The 21649-nt window shown below is 38.1% G+C and overlaps 1 protein-coding gene across 1 annotated transcript; it reads right to left on the bottom strand.

Moving 5' to 3' along the window:
• Positions 1-10168: 10168 nt before the first annotated feature.
• Positions 10169-11158, bottom strand: LOC126084038 (olfactory receptor 4K15). Its single transcript, XM_049898192.1, has one exon. The coding sequence runs from the start codon at positions 11141-11143 to the stop codon at positions 10169-10171; it is 975 nt and encodes a 324-aa protein (XP_049754149.1). The 5' UTR covers positions 11144-11158.
• Positions 11159-21649: the final 10491 nt, after the last annotated feature.

The raw sequence follows: 21649 nt of genomic DNA, 5'->3' as shown, positions 1-21649 counted from the left end.
TAAAGAAGAATGAAACAGGCATGGGGGTCTGTGGCCAGGATGCGGCAGTCTTCAAAGAAGCGAGACAGGTCTGGTTGCAGTATTCTAATGCAATCCCTTAGGTGCCTTGAGGAGCACTTTGAGCTGTCAAAAATCTGAAAGAGTAAATAAAAAGAAAGAAGCCAGGAAGCACTGAAAACAAATTTACCAATTTCAAATGTTGCATAGAATTTAGTGTAATTGTTGCTGTATTGCTTCTGTTGGTAATAACAGTAAACTAGGAAATACATTGATATTCACAATAACTTGCAAAGACCTCTAGATGTTAAAACCAATTACATCTCACTAACGGTCACATGAACATTGATGTTCTGGCCTGCGCTCAGCTGCATATCCTAAGAAAGTGCTGCCTTCCAACTTCATCTCCTGAAATATGAATGGAGATCGTCAAGGAGTTACAGCATTGATCTCAAGGTGGGGCTCAGAAATTTCAGTAATCTTTTTTTTTTTTTTTTAATGTGAGCCCTGCCTTTTTGATTAGGAAAAAGTTTTAGTCAGAAACAGTAATCAAACACATTATAAAATATGTTTTAGGAAGTAGCCTCAGTAAAAATAGTCATCGGTATATCTGTAAAGTCTCTGAAGTGTCAGGAAATTGAGTCATTTTGTCAAAATCCTAGTTAGAAAATCTTTAGACTTTTTTCTTCCTTTATTTCACTCTCCCTAGATTTACAGTGCAGATACAATATTTTGTCCTTCTCAGGGTTTTGTTGTATATGATCATCATATAATTAAATGAAATATTTTGTCCTGTAATAATACAATGTGTTTTACCACAGTAGTGATAAGATTCTCAAACTAGCCATCATACATGGGGTACGCTTTTCCTTACCTAGGTGCACAGCAGGTGATTCTTATTTTCATTAGTTATTTTATTTTAATATTGTCCTGTTTTGAATAGAGGCCACTCTAAATTATAAGCTTTAAAATAACTACAATAAATATATAAATGTGCTATAGAGGGAGCATTAGCCTGGATTTAGGCAATCTCCATTCTATTTGCCACAGATTTACAAATTTTTGGCAAATCACACACCCTCCCCAGCACTCTTCTTCTCTTTAAAAAAAGGGAGAGGGGCAGAATTCTCCCTCCTAAACTGTCATAATCTATAATCCTCTGGCTTTTGAAAGCAAATCAATTCAGTGTTAAAAATAATGCAACTGGTTGTATCGATGGAAACAGTATATACAATTAGATAAGTAAAACAAGCCTGGTTTTAACAAATATGATCACGCATCATTCACTCTGTAGGGTCAGGTATTTGGACAACTATTAATAGATGAAATGGGCACAGAACCTCAGAAGATTAAAGAAGAAGACAGAGAATAAATTGATTCTCTCTGCTTGCTCGTCTGACAGAATCAAGAGTCTAGGAAGCACAGAGCTCTCCTTGACCATGCCTTGTAATACCTGCACCAATCAAGTGAATTAAAATTTTTGAGGAACCACTGAATGAGGAGCAAAGGTAGAGAACCCAGGTCTTTCCAGACTTCAGCCTAACCCTTTATGCTCTCTAGGATGTTATCAGCCTCAGAACACAGAAAGAAGGAAAACCATGATAATGAGTAGAAGCTAAGTAGATATTTGACATCATAGATTGTAACGATGAGTGTAAGTGATGATAATATATGCGCCTGGAATATAATAGACACTGAAATGGAAGGGGAATTGTAGGGAAGGAGGGGAGAGAGAGAGGAAAATCTGAGGTTTCATACCATGTTAAAGTAATCTTATAATCCATTATTCTATTGTGCTGATTGTCTTATCTCTGAAAAAATGTTTCTGAAAATATCATAATTTCATACAACATTCATCCTTCTAATATCTAGTGAATAATAAGGTCATTAATTTTCATTTTTCAAGACAAAGGAAATAGCTAGAAAATCTTATTCACACTAACTTCTCCACAATATACAAATACAAGTGTTACATACTAGGCCAATGTTATATTTCATGTTCTATTTTCTTCTTAATAATTAAAGTAGGTATATGTTAATAAAAATGAATGATATTCTTCTAGTTGATAACATAAAATGAGCTAGATTATCATGAAGGCTCTTTTTATCTCAAAATTCTAAGTGCAATATGTAATGAAAATATGTGGAGTTTGGAAAAGTTGTTCAGAATTCCTTGGACTATAATCAGAGCATCCAGCAGCTTCTTTGTTAATCAATTATTTACTTTTACATTGCCAATGTCCCTCAACCTTAAGTTTTTTCAGTTCTCAAAATACACCATAAAAGAATTTCCCCCTTCTGCCCAAGTTTGACACATAGGAAATTATATTAATATTCATCTCTAAAGACATCAATAGAACTCTGAAACCATAAAGTTGCATAGTTTTTCCTTGTACTTAATTTAATATTATAATACTTGATTTCTGAGAAGCCTCAAAGCAAGAAGCAATAAAGGACATTCTATTAACCATTATTATACTTCATGTAGCTACTCCTTCCTTCATTTCAGGCAGCTTTTGATAGTTAATAAATACTTGTTTAACAAAAAGCTGAATGTCCTCTGAATAAGAAGCATAAATAAAACCAGAGACATATAATGTTTGTAACATCCTTCTGTTCATCAGATTGTGATTTTACTCCTATCAGAGCTGCCTGTACACCAGTGTGGTGGGCGAGTCATGTAGACAGACAGGAATTTACCTCTTCCAGGAAGAGTTTCCAGTTTAACTGAGACAAAAAACTGACCTCCCCTTTGCTGACTTCTAGTTGTCAATTTCGCATCTAGAGGATAGTTTCCTCATTGTTAACCTATTCCAAGAAAATATGTTTGAAATACATTTATAATATATGTATGAGTCCTTATTTTTCTCTAAAACCCAACCAATTACCATTTACCTGTGAGTTTTTACACTGGAAATATTTGCAAAATATCCTTGACTTGATGAATTTTAACTTGGCCTGCTGCACTCAACTATGCTAAAATAAGTTCTTCAGGTAAAGTAGTGAGGGGTCTTTTCCTTTTGCTCTCAACCACCTAATATAAAGCCTTCAATCCCGATGCCAGGAAAGTGATATCATTGGAGAAGTGAAAAATCACCCTTTGGAGATCTGTGAAGTCACCCTGCATTGGGAGTAATTATGTTTTACAAAAGAATTTTTCCAGAAATGACAAAAAAAAAAACTTTTTATCTAATGGTTACTACATCTCAAGGCAAAAGACTATTTGATTTCCACTCAGACTCTTAGTCAGCAAAGTAGTTTTTTGATCCTCTCAACTTTTTGTCAATAAAACAATGATACAGTCTTAAAAATGATCACCTATACTCAAGGTCGTTTCCCCCAATCGCAAGTTAAATCTACTGTGAGAATGCTCAAATGCTCAAATGATTCTACCATATATCCTTTCATTGAACAAATTTACTCCCTCTTCAACATGACTGGTCTTCACATATTTCGTCTCAATGGCAAATCTTCTATTTTCCCCAAGGAAAAAAGTTTAAAATGTTTCAACTAGATCTTTAAACTATGCTTTACATACTTGACTATCTCTTGAGGTTTTGATGTAAATATTAAATGGTCATCTTTAAAGAAATTGAAGATGAGCTTCTGTACCACTAAGCAAACTCAGTTTTCTGCATATATCCTAGTAAACGTTTCACATACACAACGACATATGCCTAATGACAGACAGTGAGAACAACCTAAGGGTCTGCAGATTGGGGAATGGAAAAGTAACTTGCAATATTTTAATGCAATGGCATACTATTCAATAATTAAATTAATCATTTGTACTTTATGTGGGGACATTCAGAAATTTCAAAAGCACACTGAAGAAAACAATAAATTGAAGATTATTATTATTATGATCACATTTGCATAGACTGAAAAAAGTATAAACACACACTTATAAAACAAAAGTTTTAAAACATCTGGGAAAGGAACACACACAAAATTCTAAAGAGTCTTGGAAGAGAATTTAAGGAAAGAGGTCAAGAAGTATATGAAGGGTAATATTACATATATTTTAAAGTTCTCCAGCAGCTATAGTAAAATATCATTATTTTATTTGCTATACATAAGGGTAAATGCAGGATGGCATTTAAATTTTTGCTATGCTTTTTTTTTCTTGAACATTTTGCATTAAAAGAGATTCTCATATTCTTGAGTGCAGTGCAGGACTGGTAAATATGTGATAATGAATTTGTCAAAATCCATAGAAGTGTTCATTAAGAGGATTAAGATTTAGATTTAATGTTCGCAAACATAATCAAACACACAAATAAGCAAAAAAGCAGAACATCAACTAGAGTGTTGGGCATCCTGGATGCAATGTAGAATCTAACAACCAAACCTGACTGTATTTCAAATGCATGACATAGCAGCACAGAAAGAGATGCAACTTTGGAACATCTCAGTTTTTATTGGACACTTTAAGGCTAAAGATAAATACAATTGTACATTACACACAAAGAAACAATCTTTGATGGATACAAGGAGGGGAGGCATGGGGACGGAAAAACACTAAATAGGCAATAGATAAGTTGCAACTTTGGTGAAGGGTAAGATAGCACACAATACTGAGGAAACCAACACAGCTTGTCCAAGGCAAGGTCATGGAAGCTCCATGTACACATCCAAACTCCCTGAGGGACTGAATAACTGGGCTGAGGGGCTGCAGGGACCATGGTCTTGGGTAACATCTAGCTCAACTGGCATAATATAGTTCATAAAGAAAATGTTCTTCATTCTACTTTGGTGAGTAGAATCTGTGGTCTTAAAAGCTTGTGAGCAGCCATGAAAGATACTCCACTGGTCTCATCCCATCTGGAGCAAGGGAGAATGAAGAATACCAAAGACACAAGGGAAAGATTAGTCCAAAGGACTAATGGGCCACAACTACCATAGTCTCCACCCTACTGAGTCCAGCACAACTAGATGGGGCCCCACTATCACCACTGACTGCTCAGACAGGGATCACAATAGAGTGTCCAGGACAGAGTGCGAGAAAATTGTAGAATAAAATTCTAACTCAAAAAAAAAAAAAAAAAAAAAAGACTGGACTTACTCATCTGACAGAGACTGTAGAAACCCCAAGAGTATGGCCCCCAGACACCCCTTTAGCTCAGTAATGAAGTCACACCTGAGGTTCATCCTTCAGCCAAAGATTATCCAGGCCCATAAAACAAAATGAGACTAAATGGCCACACCAACACAGAGGCAAGGACGAGACCGCAGAAGGGGACAGGAAAGCTGGTATCAGGGAACGCAAGGTCGAGAAGGGGAGAGTATTGACATGCCGTGGGGTTGGCAACCAATGTCACAAAACAATATGTGTTCGAATTGTTTAATGAGAAGCTAGTTTGTTCTGTAAACCTTCATCTAAAGTACAATAAAAAAGTAATTGTACATTAACATTGTACTATGGTTAATAAGACGACAAGTAGGCTTAATTATGGATCTCTTCCAGTCAGTTGGCCAGAAAGCTGTCTTCCATATTTCTTGTCATAGATGAGTGAGCACCTCCAGCACCACATCTGTTTGTTGAAACAACTCAATTGATATTCCATCAATTCCTGGAGCCTTGTTTTTCACCAATGTCTTCAGAGCAGCTTGGACTTCTTCCTTCAGTACCATTGGTTCCTGATCATATGCCACCTCTTGAAATGGTTGAATATCAACTAATTCTTTTTGGTATAATGACTCCGTGTATTCTTTCCATCTTCTTTTGATGCTTCCTGCATCATTTAATATTTTCACCATGGAATCCTTCACTATTGCAACTCAAGGCTTGGATTTTTCCTTCAGTTCTTTCAGCTTGAGAAATGGTGAGTGTGTTCTTCCCTTTTGTTTTTCCATCTCCAGCTCTTTGCACATGTCATTATAATACTTTATTTTGTCTTCTCAAGAGGCCCTTTGAAATCTTCTGTTCAGTTCTTTTTCTTCATCAATCCTTCCTTTTGCTTTAGCTGCTCGATGCTCAAGAGCAAGTTTCAGAATCTCCTCTGACATCCACCTTGGTCTTTTCTTTCTTTCCTGTCTTTTCAGTGACCTCTAGCTTTCTTCATGTATGATGTCCTTGATGTCATTCCACAACTCTTCCAGTCTTCGGTCACTAGTGTTCAATGCGTCAAATCTATTCTTGAGATGGTTTCTAAATTCAGGTGGGATATACTCAAGGTCATTTTTTGGCTCTTGTGGAATTGCTCTGATTTTCTTCAGTTTCAGCTTGAACTTGCATATGAGCAATTGATGGTCTGTTCCACAGTCGGCCCCTGGCCTTGTTCTGACTGATGATATTGAGCTTTTCCATCATCTCTTTCCACAGATGTAGTCAATTTGATTTCTGTGTGTTCCATCTGGTGAGGTCCATGTTTACAGTAGCCATTTATGCTGGTGAAAGAAATATGGAGGACAGCTTCCTGGCCAACTGACTGGAAGAGATCCCTATTTATCCTATACCCGAGAAAGGTGATCCAACCGAATGTGGAAATTATAGAACAATATCATTAATATCATATGCAAGCAAAATTATGCTGAAGATCATTCAAAAATGGCTGCAACAGTATATCAAGAGGGAACTGCCAGAAATTCAGGCCAGTTTCAGAAGAGGATGTGGAAAAAGGGATATCATTGCTGATGTCAGGTGGATCCTGGCTGAAAGTAGAGAATACCTGAAGGATGGTTGCCTGTGTTTTATTGACTACGCAAAGGCATTCGACTGTGTAGATCATAATAAACTATGGATAATATTGTGAAGAATGGGAATTCCAGAACACTTAATTGTGCTCATGAGGAACCTTTACAGAGATCAAGAGGCAGTTGTTCGGATAGAACAAGGGGATACTGATTGGTTTAAAGTCAGGAAAGGTGCACGTCAGGGTTGTATTCTTTCACCATACCTATTCAATCTGTGTGTTGAGCAAATAATCTGAGAAGCTGGACTATATGAAGAAGAATGGGGCATCAGGATTGGAGGAAGACTCATTAACAACCTGCATTATGCAGATGACACAACCTTGCTTGCTGAAAGTGAAGAGGACTTGAAGCACTTACTAATGAAGAGCAAAGACCACAGCCTTCAGTATGGATTGCACCTCAACATAAAGAAAACAGAAATCCTCACAACTGGACCAGTGAACAACATTATGATAAATGGAGAAAAGATTCAAGTTAAGGATTTCATCTTACTTGGATCCACAATCAACAGCCATGAAAGCAGCAGTCAAATCAAGAATTGTATTGCATTGGGTAAATCTGCCGCAAAGGACCTCTTCAAAGTATTGAAAAGCAAAGATGTTACCCTGAAGACTAAGGTGCACCTGACCTGAGCCATGGTATTTTCAATTGCATCATATGCACGTGAAAGCTGAACAATGAAAAAAGAGGACCGAAGAACTGACGCCTTTGAATTGTGGTGTTGGCAAAGAATATTGAATATACCATGGACTGCCAAAAGAACGAACAAATATCTCTTGGAAGAAGTGCAGCCAGAATGCTCTTTAGAAGCAAGAATGGCGAGAATGTGTCTTACATAGTTTGGACATGTTGTCAGGAGGGATCAGTCCCTGGAGAAGGACATCATGCTTGGCAGAGTACAGGGTCAGTGGAAAAGAGGGAGACTCTCAACGAGGTGGATTGACACAGTGGCTGCAACAAGGAGCTCAAGCATAACAACGATTGTAAGGATGGCCCAGGACCAGGCAGTGTTTCGTTCTGTTGTGCATAGGGTCGCTATGAGTTGGAACCGACTCGATGGCACCTAACAACAACAACAGCAACAACATGGTTAATAAATTTGTTACACTTGATGGTATGTTGTTGTTGCTGTGTGCTGTCAGTTCCGACTAATAGGGTAAAAAAAGGTTAACAATTCCAAAACTGCTTTGCATGTATTCTAGAGTTGAGCAAATAAGTAAATGGATGCATGATGGTTAAGTCAGGTTTTTCACTGTCAGTGAGGTAAGTTATAAATAAACTAGAAATGAAGGCTAGAATAAACCCTGTGGTATTGGATTAGAGTCAGAGACATCAATATGAACTGATGTTTAGCTTAATATAGATGCAGATGGATACATACAGAAAGAATAATAGATATGTATGTATACATGGGTAACTATACGTAGATATATTTCCTTGCTTTGTATGCTGAGAGGGCGTAGGAACAATGACACTACAATAGCAAAGAACGTTCGTAGTACCCAAATCTTGGTTTTTAAATACCATTCTCCAGGATCATTTTCTAAGGTTGTTTCTCTACGGCCTGTAATAAACTGCCAAGCCATTTTTCACTGTCCAAAATTAATGCTTATTTTTACCTAAAGCCTATTCTCCATCCAAAGCTGATATTGTTGTTGTTGTTAGGTGCCGTTGAGTTGGTTCTGACTCATAGCGACCCCATGCACAACAGAACAAAACACTGCCTGGTCCTGTGCCATCCTTATAATCGTTGTTATGCTTGAGCTCCTTGTTGTAGCCACTGTATCAATCCACCTCGTTGAGGGTCTTCCTCTTTTCTGCTGACCCTGTACTTTGCCAAGCATGATGCCTTTCTCCAGAGGCTGATCCCTCCTGACGGTATGTCCAAAGTATGTAAGACACAGTCTTGCCATCCTTGCTTCTAAGGAGCATTCTGGTTGTACTTCTTCCAAGACAGATTTATTTGCTCTTCTGGCAGTCCATGGTATATTCAATATTCTTTGCCAACACCACAATTCAAAGGCGTCATCTCTTCTTTGGTCTTCCTTATTCATTGTCCAGCTTTCACGTGCATATGACACAATTGAAAATACCATGGCTTGGGTTAGGTGCACCTTAGTCTTCAACACGACATCTTTGCTCTTCAACAGTTTGAAGAGGTCCTTTGCAGCAGGTCTACCCAATGCAATGCGTCTTTTGATTTCTTGACTGCTGCTTCCATGGCTGTTGATTGTGGATCCAAGTAAGATGAAATCCTTAACTTCAATCTTTTCTCCATTTATCATGATGTTGTTCATTGGTCCAGTTGTGAGGATTTTTGTTTTCTTTATGTTGAGGTGCAATCCATACTGAAGGCTGTGGTCTTTGCTCTTCATTAGTAAGTGCTTCAAGTTCTCTTCACTTTCAGCAAGCAAGGTTGAGTCATCTACATAATGCAGGTTGTTAATGAGACTTCCTCCAATCCTGATGCCCCGTTCTTCTTCATATAGTCCAGCTTCTCAGATTATTTGCTCAGCATACAGATTGACCAAAGTTGATAACCAAGTAAAATATTCAAGGCTGTTCCCACTAAGATTCTTTCCCTGATCCTAGATATACTACTAGCAAAATAAGATGTCTTTGTATTTTGATTTCTAGAAGTTGTGACTTGCTAAATGATAGGCAGTCCTGTTCATGTAGTCACTTGGCAGCCCATGATCAGGAACTCTGTTATACTCAAGCCCAGTAGCATGCTACGAGTTGGTTTTCAAACAGCAAATACTTCACTTCTTCAAAATATAGTCCTTTCGTCCAAAATCCTAAGAGTTAGCATTGTCATTCACATGTGTGACCTTGATATGGAATACACACAAGGACCTTCTTCCATTTAATTGGATTTCATTGTTCATATAACCTGAGTACCACTGTTCATATAATCTCACTTTGCATTGAAGACTGGGCTAGGCACAAGGCCCCACTGAAAACTGGTGGCGATCCTCTTAATCACGCAATAACTGAGTCAGAGTAGTATTCACAAGTTGCTATTTGTTAGCAGGAGAGTTAACACAGATCTAGGCAAAATAATAAGGTGGCATCATCATTCTTCCCACTGAAACCAATTGTTGAAAAACGTATTCCCTTATTTACATATAGTAAAAATCATATTGGTTGGGGTCCAAACATACAGTTTTCCCCATATAGAGTCCAATGGGTTTATACTTTATGAGTAAATGCCATTTTCCTGTTGATTCAGTCAATAACAATTTATTTTAAAACTACTTTGAATTAAAAAAAAAATCTGGAAGATAAATAAAATAAATAGAAGAAAAATAAGATTAAAAGTGCTAAAATTTATTATGCTTTTTATTATCACCATTATCCTTTAATTCACATTAACCCACTCTTTCTACTGGTTAAAGTGATTTGCTTTAACATCACAATGATTCCACTTATAACAGTCCAGAGACAAGACTAAAGTGGTAATAGTCCTGTAACTTTACTTGGTTCCCAGGAAAAGAACATTTATTATGACCGCAGAAACCTGGCCAGGCTTCAGATACGGGCTCTTCAGTTTTGACATAGCTGCCTTCACCTCTTTGTTCCTTAGAATGTAGATAACTGGGTTTAAGATGGGAGTAAAGATAGTATAGAACACAGCAAGAACTTTATCCACTGAATAACTGCTGAAGGGCCACACATAGATGAAAATGCATGGTCCAAAGAACAACGTGACCACAGTGATGCGGGCAGTCAGCGTGGAGCGGGCCTTTGCCATGCTAGCAGAGGAGCGGTTTTTCACTGTGATCAGTATCACCGTGTAGGAGACCACCAAGAGGAGGGAGGAACTCATAGAAAGAAAGCCACTGTCTGCTACTATCAGTAGGCTTACAACATAAGTGTCAATGCAGGCTAGCTTGGTCACTAAAGGGAGGTCACAGAAGAAACTATCTACCTCATTAGGACCACAAAAAGGTAAGTTAACAGTAAATGCCAGCTGACTAGTAGTATGGATGAAGCCAACACACCAGGAGATGAGAACCAGAACAATACACGTACAGCGGCTCATGATTGTCATATAGTGGAGAGGCTTACATATAGCAACATAACGGTCATAGGCCATGGATACAAGAAGCACCATTTCACTGCCCGTGAAGAGATGAACAAAGAAAATCTGGGCCAGGCAAGCATCAAAAGAAATAGTCTTTCGCCCTACCAGTAAGTCTGCAATCATTTTTGGTGTAGCAAAAGAGGCCACACATATATCTACAAAAGACAGGTTTGCAAGGAGAAAGTACATGGGGGTATGAAGGTGAGCATCTGAGGTCACTGTGAGGATGATGAGAAAGTTGCCTAGCAAGACAGCTATGTAGAGTAGAGAAAATATGACAAACAAAAAAGGTTGGAGCTCCTGAGAACTAGAGAGTCCCAGCAACACAAATTCGGTCACCTGAGAATAATTAGTCTCATTCATTGGCTTTGGAAGGGTCTTTATCTTCAGTTACCTGAATAGGAAAGAAAGAGAGGTCAATCAAACAACTGTAGGGGCTCGATTTCTCAATTTCACCTAGTTTTTAGGGATTCTAACTCTTACTAGCATTCATGTGTCTGGGTTTTCATGCATTACTAAGATAAAAATTCTACTCAAAAAGGAAAGTTGGTATGAGTGGATGGAGGATTGTCATGGAGATGTTCAACTCGTTGCTTCATCCAATTACATGAATTTAAGAAGTTAAATCAACTAATTTACAAGTGAAATCGAATATATGAAAAATTATTTTGAAATCACAGAAATCCAGTCTAAGAATCTACAGACACAATCTGAATCTTTTTTTTCCCCCTAAATCACAGGTAATAAAGAAAGAAAGAGAGGGAGAGAGAAAGGAAGGAAGGAAGGAAGGAAGGAAGGAAGGAAGGAAGGAAGGAAGGAAGGAAGGAAGGAAGGAAGGAAGGAAGGAAGGAAGGAAGGAAGGAAGGAAGGAAGGAAGGAAGGAAGGAAGGAAGGAAGGAAGGAAGGAAGGAAGAGAAAAGAAAGAGAGAGAAAGAAAGAAAAGAAAGAAAGAAGGGAGGGAGGGAGGGAGGGAAAGAAAGAGAGAGAGAGAGAGAGAAAGAAAGAAAAAGAAAGAAAGAAAGAAAGAAAGAAAGAAAGAAAGAAAGAAAGAAAGAAAGAAAGAAAGAAAGAAAGAAAGAAAGAAAGAAAGAAAGAAAGAAAGAAAGAAAGAAAGAAAGAAAGAAAGAAAGAAAGAAAGAAAGAAAGAAAGAAAGAAAGAAAGAAAGAAAGAAAGAAAGAAAGAAAGAAAGAAAGAAAGAAAGAAAGAAAGAAAGAAAGAAAGAAAGAAAGAAAGAAAGAAAGAAAGAAAGAAAGAAAGAAAGAAAGAAAGAAAGAAAGAAAGAAAGAAAGAAAGAAAGAAAGAAAGAAAGAAAGAAAGAAAGAAAGAAAGAAAGAAAGAAAGAAAAGAAAAAGAGAAAAAGAAAGAAAAGTGAACTGCTACCACAGAGGAATGGAATTTCCCAAACTTAACATTGAGCAAAAATATCAAATACGAAAGAGTATATACTGTATGCACCTACTTAAATAATGTTCAAAAATAAACTTTATTGATGATGTTAGAAGCCAAGGTAGTAATTATCCTTGAAGGGGGAATAGGAAAAGGAAGGAAGCATGGTGGGGCAGAGGCTCTGGAAGTGCTAGAAATGGTCTGTTCCTTGATGCAGATGAGAGTTACATGGGTCAGTTCACTTGAGAACAGTGTTCTTAAAATTTGTGCTCTTTTTTGTATATATGTTTATATTAATAAAAATTAAAATGAGAGAGCCAGAGAGACAGTATTCTGGTTGCGAGATAGATCATAGGAAAAAAAAAAAAATCACTGACTAGAGTAATTAGATATTATCCTTTCCTCTGTCCAGTGACAAATTATGTAAACTTGAATACAAAAGCCTGACAAAACTGAAAGGACCAGCAATTACTGGAACTCTTTCTGTATCTTCCGTCTGTGGCTTAGCTCTTCATGAAGTTCTACTTTATGAAGAAACCTAAGGCATTAGTTCCTTTCAGTTTATCCCTGGAGATATTAAGGTCATTTAAACTCAGCCAGGAAAAAAAAAAAAATTTTTTTTTCTTTATTGATGTTGCTTGGAGCCCTAGCGGAGCAATGGTTAAGAGCTTGGCTGCTAACCAAAAAGTCAGCAGTTCGAATCCACCAGCAGCTGCTTGGAAACCCTAAGAGGCAGTTCTGCTCTGTCCTAAAGGGTCAGCATGAGTCAGAATTGACTCGATGGCAACACATTGGTTTATCGGTGTTGCTTAATTACAATATACATTTTACTGAGTTTTGATTGGTATTTGATTTAGTGAAGCTTTTTAATTGTAATGTTATATAAGATTGGAGTATATAGAATAAGGCATTTAGGCCTTTCTTTTCCACTTATTTATTCTGTTCTGCTTTATCAGAACGTTCACATTTTTTATGTTATTTTTACTTTTATAAACTGTGCAGTACTTAGAAAAGTTCTGTGGTAAATACTGAAAATAAAAAGTGCAATTTAAATGAGCAGCATTTTATCTGATTTTGAAGAATCTAACCACTTATTAACCACTTATATTTTTTTCTATTAATATTATCTTAAATTATAATTGCTTAGTCTCTTTTTGAGTGTTGCTGGAGGGTTTATGCATAATGACAGGACATGTGATGAATAATTTTAACTCTCAGACTCATCTCTATAGTTCATTTCTCTAATACACACACACACACACACAGACACGCACACACACACAAAACCTAATGCATGTGTTATTATGGATCATATAAAAAATGTGATCCAAAGATTTCCAGAAGATGTTGAAAAGTGGAGTTTGAAGTCAAAGTAAGTCACTGGCCAAATTACACAGTGGGACAAAGTTCATTCATCTTGGAAAAGCCAGCAGATTCTCTTAAATGCCCTTCTCCCCTCCTCATCACTTCTCAGGAGCCTGCTGTCATCAGGTTAAATCCAGATGTCCACCTTGGCTTGTCCTCCCTGGAAAGCACCCTCTGAGGCTTCCAGATCTAAATGGTGCACTGAAGCCCTCGAGGTGGGAAAGGCAAAAATACCTGGTAAAAGCGGCTAATAAGGTTTCATATGTACCTCTTCAGAAAGAGCAAAGCCTTAAGCAGAGGGAATGAGTCTCCTAGGGGAAGCTTCTGGTGCTACAGCAGAGAGGGGTGGCAGGAGGCATTTTCAAGCAAAGGAGACTGTCTGGTGCCTTTAGAATGACACTGTGGCTAATCCAATTGTGTGGGAGAATCATCACAGTAGTCATCCTCCTTATAGCTTTTCTGAGACTTCTGCAAAGCTGTATTCCTCCATTATGACTTTGGCTTTTTGGAGTGTCTAGAAAAAGAAGGGACCCTGCTTTCCATGAAGTAATATGTTGGGCAAATTGATCCCACCAGTATTTCAGTTTCTTAATATATAAGATGAACGCATTAGGTGACAAGAGCTTTAAGTTTCTCTGTAATATAAATTCATTATTTTTTAGTTTATTCATTCTTGAGTATTTGAATGCCTACTTTGACCAGGGTGTTGTACTAGACACTGAGATATGGCAGTTAGGCTTACAACTTGCCTGCCTGAAGATAATTTACTACTAATTATAATCCAATGTTCATTTAGAGAAGTTAATGGTCCCTCATTTCTCTATACTTCCCAGCCCATTCCTTACTAGATGAAACAGAAGTGAATTTATTGTTTAATAAAAAGGACTATCTTTACGCCCAATAAAATCACTGTACTACAGTGGAAACAATGTTATTGAAATGAAAGATTCTAAGTTAAAATCATATCAGGCGGGTATCTGACACTGAGCAGTGCATTTAGCCTTTCAGGGCTCATTGGCCTGAAATATTAGATATTGAGGACAATATTACCGTCAAAGAGACATTCAATATGTTTTTTATTCATCACATGTCCTGTCATTATGCATAAACCCTCCAGCAACACTCAAAAAGAGACTAAGCAATTATAATTTAAGATAATATTAATAGAAAAAAATATGTTTTTTAAAAGATGATGTAGGTGAGAGGTCTTTAATAAATTGTGATGACTACCCATATGTAAACATTCTTAATAATGAATATTTCACATCAGAATTATTATTTTTTTCTAATAATTATGCCTGCTCAAAGATAGCATGATCTCACATATTTAAGGATGAGTTTCCAATTAGTAGATGTGCTCAAGTAAAGGCCAATTTTTCATTTCTTATGATATTTTAGGGTGACTTAATATATGCATGGAAACCCCAGTGGTGTAGTGGTTAAGTGTTACTGCTGCTAACCAAAAGGTCAGCAGTTTCAATCTGCCAGGCACTGCTTGGAAACTCTATGGGGCAGTTCTATTCTGCCCTGTAGGGTCGCTAGGAGTCTGAATCAACTCAATGGCAGAGGGTTTTGATTTTGGTAATATATGCATACGGTTTTGTAGTAGGTGAGCTTCATGGCCCTCCTAATCCGAAATCCTAACAATCACACTTTTCCCTCATATTCCTGTCTGGGATATTAGGGCAGGTTTGTGAAGTGAAGTATCAGTATAATTACAAACTTACCAAACCGTATCAGTTCAAAGGTACATCATTTACAAGCTTTTCACATTGCCACCCCCACCCCCATTCCTGCCCCAAATCTGGATCAGAGGTATGTATAATGGTCACTATGAAGACAAAGGCTGGTGTATGATTTCAGAAGAATGTTGAAAAATGTTTTTACTTACCTAAAATGAAATGGAAAGTGTGGAAATATCCTGTAGGCTGGGTGGCAAACGGTTTGCACTCAACTAAAGGTTGGAGATTCAAACTCACCCAATAGCACTGAGGAAGAAAGGCCTGTCAATCTGCTTCTGTAAAGACTACAACTAAGAAAACCCTATGGATAAGTTCTGCTCTGTGACACATGGAGTTGCCAGGAGTCCAATCAACTCAAAAGCAATGAGTTTGTTTTTTTTGGTTGATAATCTTTGGAAAGAATTTAGTTGTTACTTCCTCCTCTTATAAGAAAACACCGACCTGACTCTGAGCAAATGAGTCATAAAGAGCTTTGTTTTTAAGGAAGAAGGAAACAGGTTCAGGATGTCCGTTGCCAGGATGGGCCGTCTCCAAGGAGGTGGGAGAAGGTTGGATGCAGTATTCCAATGGAGGCCCTAGCCGGGGGAGCACCTGGGAACAGTCAGGAACCTGAAAGACAGAAGGCAAAAAGAACAAAATGCTGAAAATAAATCCTCCTGTTTTACAAATTTTCACAAAATTTAGCCTAGCTGTAACTATATAGCTTCTGTTTACAATAACAGTAAACTAGTTAATCACAAACAACTTTTAAAGACCTTTAGAAATTAAAACCAAACATACATGAAGAGTGTTGATTCCTGGCCTCCATTCCAGCTGCAAGCATAGAATTTTTACCTCTACATCATAGGAAAATGCCACTTTCCAACTTAATCTCCTCTGAAAGGTCCAGAATGCGGATGGAATTCTCCGGGGTGTTAAAGCATTGTGTTTAAGGGGAAGCATCAGCAACTTTATCTGGGTTTTCACATAAGGTTCCATTTCCTAACTAGAAAATATTATCAAGAATATTTTTTAGAAATTATAACAAATGACAGTGATTGTTTTAAGATCTGGGGACTGTAAAAACACTGCAATATCAGAAATATCGCATAAATTTAACAAAACCACGCTTAGCCTTTCATTTCATTTTTCCTTGATTTAAAGCGTGGATAACTTTTTCCTGTTTTTCTCAGGGTTGTGTTATGTATAATCACCATATAATTGAGTCAAGCATTTTATTCAGTAATAACACAATGCATTTTCCCATAATGGCAATTCTACTTTAAAAGCTAGGAATCATGCATGGAATACATGTGTTTTGTTTTCCCATAACTAGGTGTGCAGCAGGACATTTTGACTTTTATTTATTATGTATGTTAGTATTTTTCTGTCATAAATTAAAAAGGACCATTCTGAATTATAAGCTTTAAAATGACCTGAAGTACTGGTGAAGAGTGAGCTTCTTGGAACAAGTAAACACATGAGACTATGTGGGTAGCTCCTGTCTGGAGAAGAGATGGGAGGGCAGAAGGGGTCCGAAGCTGGCCGAATGGACATGAAAATAGAGAGTTGGGGAAGGAGTGTGCTATCTCATTAGTGGGAGTGCAACTAGGAGTATATAAAAAAAAAACAAGGTGTATATAAGTTTTTGAACGAGAGACTGACTAGGTTTGTAAACTTTCACTTAAAGCACAATAAAAATTAAAAAAAAAAAAAGTCCTGAAGTTCATATCAAAGGATGATGTCCAAAGACAACATGGACTATACAGAGAGTATTAGCCTGGAATATAGAAAATATTGTTTCTACTGCTACCTCTGACTAAATAACTTTGGAGCTTTTGCCAAATCACATATCTTTCCATAGGTTTAGTTTCTCCTAAAAAAAAAAAAAAAAAAAACTGAAAATTTCTTCCTCCTAAACTCCAATAACCTATCATTATGTTTTTAAAAACATGAACCTCCCAAAAAGCAAATGAATTCCATAATAAAAATAATTGTAACAGGCTGAAGTAAAATAAACAGTATATGCAATCAAATGGGCGAAACCATCCTCACTTTAGCAAAGAAATACAGCCTTCAGTCATTTTCCAGTCAGGTATTTGGACAACAGTAAACAGGCCAAATGAGCACAGAATCTGGGAAGGTTAAGCCAGAGTGGGAAGGATAATTGCCCTCTCTGTTCTCTGAAGTAGGAGACTGGGAAACAACAGCACCCTTCCCTCCCTGGGCTTGTAATATCTGTACCTACCAGGAAAAATAAAATTCTTCAGGATCCATTGGAAGGGAAGCAAAATTGGGAAACTCGTGTCTTCCCAGACTTCCGTCTTCACCCTTTACTCTCTAAAATGTCATTGTCCTTAGCTCACAGATATAAGAAAAGCCATCACAATGATTAGAAGCTCATTAGGGATTTCACGTCACCAGGCTGTAGTGACAAAGGGACCTAGAGGAGGGTTGTGATAGCAGAAATCACCTGTATTTGGGATAATTATGTGAGAGCATTTTTTTTTTTTTTTTTTGGCGCTGCTCACAAGAATAATAGTGCATCACCTTGAGTATTTTACAAATGCACCAAACAGCAGATAAATGGAAATGCCTTGTCCTGTAGGGGAAATTGTAACGTGGTGGAAAGAAAGACATAATGATGAATAATTTTGTTGACTACGGTAGTCCTTTCTACTTCAGGAGAGCATGAGAACAGTGCCATTGGGAGTGTTGCAAGTTGATGTGGAACAATTACGTGCCCCTGCATACTACACAGTAAGGCATACACCTGATATTTTAACAACCCCAGAAGAGCCACATGTTCGCTTTCCAAAGGCAAGGATTCTAGGGTAGGGCAGGACAGTAAGAATTTGTGTTTTACATCAGAGACACCGCATCCTCAGAGTAGATTCTGGATACAGATATCACCTACCCCAAACTCCCTGAACCCTGTTTTTCCTATCGTCAGCTCAAGTCAACTATGTTCTGGTTTGGATTACCTCCTCACGCCCCTGCAATGAGATGTAGGAAGTACCTCCAGGCAGAAAACTAGGTCGACTATAATGTTCACCTTTTTTTTTTTATTAGGGATCTAATCTTGTGTTGCCGGTAGTGCAATGCTTAAAAACAGTTATTTCATATACTTTGTCTAGTTTTCTAGTTGATTACTAGGAGAGATTAAGTTCATTACCAGGTTTTTCATCATGGCTATAGGTGGGGGTTCTTGCATTCTTTTTTTTAATCATGAATACGGCTTACTTCTTTTTTAAAATGAGGTATAATTTAAGTACCATAAAATTAATGTTTTTTTTATTGTGGTAAATATATATATGTAACATAGCATTTGCTCTCTCGACATTCTCCACAAGCACAATACAATGGCATTGTTTTTGTCACATTGTGCAAGCATCACCATTATCTACATCCAAATTTTTACATCACCGCTAACAAGCTCTGTGTCCTCTTAGCAATGAGTCCCCCTCTTCCCTTCCTTTTCACCTTGCCCCTGATAACCACTAATCAACCTTGGTCTGTATATACTTTCCCAATGTAGATATTTCACACAAGTGAAATCATACAACATTAGTCCTTTTGCGACTGACTTATTTAGCTCAGTATGATGTTTTCAAGATTCATTCATGCTGTACTGTGTGTCAGTAATCCTTTTTTGTTGCTGAGTAGTGTTCCATTGCATTGATGTACTGTATTTTGTTTATCCATTCGTCTGTTGATGGACAGTTAGTTTGAGCATGCATCTGTTTGTACTCCAGCTTTCAGTTATTTTGATTATATACCTAAAAGTAGAAACAACCCACTATTAAATAATCAATGGGTTGGAAAGAAATGAAAAGAAAAATCAGAAAAAATTTAGAGTTGAATGAAAATGAGTGCATAACAAAGCAAAACTTATGTGATGCAGTGAAAAGTGCACAGAGGGAAATGTATAGCTGTAAATGCCGACAAAAAAAAGGAAGAAAGGCCATAATTCAATAATCTAACATCACAACTTGAGGAACTAGAAAAAAAAAAGAGTAAACTAAATCCAACAAAACCAGAAGGAAGGAGATAACAAAGTTCAGAGTGAAGATAAATAGAGAACAGAAAAACAATACAGAGAACTGATGAAAACAGAAGTTGGTCCTTTGAAAAGATCAATAAAATCAACCAAACTTTGCTAGACAAAGAAAGAAGAGAGAGAAGATGCATATATCTAGAATCAGAAATCAAAGTGAGGACGTTACAACTGACCCTACAGAAATAAAACGGATCATAAGAGAATAATTAAAACAATCATATGCCAACAAATTAGATAATTTAGATGAAATGGACATACTCCCAGAAACACATAAACTTTCTGTATCTAACCAAGAAGTACAAAATTGTAACAGATTCATAACAAGTGAAAAATTAAATCAGTAATAAAAAACTTCCTAACAAAGTCCTGGGTCAGATGGCTTCATTGGGCAATTCTACCAAAGATTTATAGAAGTGACCCCAATCCGTCTTAAGCTATAAAAAAAAAAAAAAAAAAAGAAGGCGGAGCCAAGATGGCGGACTAGGCAGACGTTACCTCGGATCCCTCTTACAACAAAGACACGGAAAAACAAGTGAATCGATCACATACATAACAATCTATGAACCCGGAACAACAAACACAGATTTAGAGACGGAGAACGAACTAATACGGGGAAGCAGCGATTGTTTCCAGAGCCTGGAGCCAGCGTACCAGTCAGGTACGGCACAAGCACAGAGAGCTGCTCCACCCCCCTGAACTAACCCCAGGAGGGGGACCAGCTGATTCCACGGGCGGCGTGGGACGCAGCTGATAGGAGAAGTCCCCGGGAGGCAGTGACTGGTCTTGGAGCAGGAAGAGCAGCGTCCCAGCCAGGGAACCATCCCGCCAGGATTTGGACTGGACGCAGGTACGGCATAAACACGGAGAGCTGCTCCACCCCCCTGAACTAACCCCGGGAAGGGGCCCAGCCAGGTCGCGCAGGCAGCGTGGGACGCAGCCTATAGGAGAAGTCCCCGGGAGGCAGCGACTGGTATTGGAACGAGGAGAACAGCGTCCCAGCCGGGACACTCGGTCACGGCACAAGCACGGGGAGCTGCTCCACCCATCTGAACTAACCCCGGGAGGAGGCCCAACTGGTTCGCAGGAGTGGCACGGCCACGCGGCTGGAGGGACAAGAAGTCCCCGGGAGGCAGCGGCTGATTTTGGAGTCAAGAGTGCACCGTCGCAGTAGGGGAGCCTTGACGCTGGGCGTGGGGCTGGAAGCGGAGGATCTGACCGTGACTCCAGTGGGCCAGAACCCCCGGGGGCAATCTCCACACAGCCAGCACACATAGGCGACGCGCCCACAGGAATCTCAGATATAATAGTCATTCCAAGCAAGACAAGCAACTCTGGCTATATTCTGAGGTGTTACTCTCCTATCTCTCTGTTCCCTCCCCCACCCTCCACAGGCGGCTTCATTAACATCCAAATAGCCTGAGCCAGAGGGAGAACTCTGATAGGGATCTGACTGCATTTTTTTTTTAGCGGATTTTCTGGAAAAACTAGTTTCCCAGTGATGGCTCGGAGACAACAATCCATATCAAACCACTTAAAGAAGCAGACCATGACAGCTTCTCCAACCCCCCAAACAAAAGAATCAAAATCTTTCCCCAATGAAGATACAATCCTGGAATTATCAGATACAGAATATAAAAAACTAATTTACAGAATGCTAAAAGATATCACAAATGAAATTAGGATAACTGCAGAAAAAGCCAAGGAACACACTGATAAAACTGTTGAAGAACCCAAAAAAAATATTCAAGAACATGGTGGAAAAATTAATAAGTTGCAAGAATCCATAGAGAGACAACATGTAGAAATCCAAACGATTAACAATAAAATTACAGAATTAGACAACGCAATAGGAAGTCAGAGGAGCAGACTCGAGCAATTAGAATGCATAGTGGGAAATCTGGAGGACCAGGGAATCAAAACCAACATAGCTGAAAAACAATCAGATAAAAGAATTAAAAAAAATGAAGAAACCCTAAGAATTATGTGGGACTCTATCAAGAAGGATAACCTGCGGGTGATTGGAGTCCCAGAACAGGGAGGGGGGACAGAAAACACAGAGAAAATAGTTGAAGAACTCCTGACAGAAAACTTCCCTGACATCATGAAAGACGAAAGGATATCTATCCAAGATGCTCATCGAACCCCATTTAAGATTGATCCAAAAAGAAAAACACCAAGACATATTGTCATCAAACTCACCAAAACCAAAGATAAAAAGAAAATTTTAAAAGCAGCCAGGGAGAAAAGAAAGGTTTCCTTCAAGGGAGAATCAATAAGACTAAGTTCAGACTATTCTGCAGAAACCATGCAGGCAAGAAGGGAATGGGACGACATAT

This window comes from Elephas maximus, chromosome 10, assembly GCF_024166365.1.
Source record: "Elephas maximus indicus isolate mEleMax1 chromosome 10, mEleMax1 primary haplotype, whole genome shotgun sequence".
NCBI lineage: Eukaryota > Metazoa > Chordata > Mammalia > Proboscidea > Elephantidae > Elephas > Elephas maximus.
The sequence above is the reverse complement of the archived record's forward strand: the minus strand, read 5'-3'. Positions and strand labels throughout refer to the sequence as shown.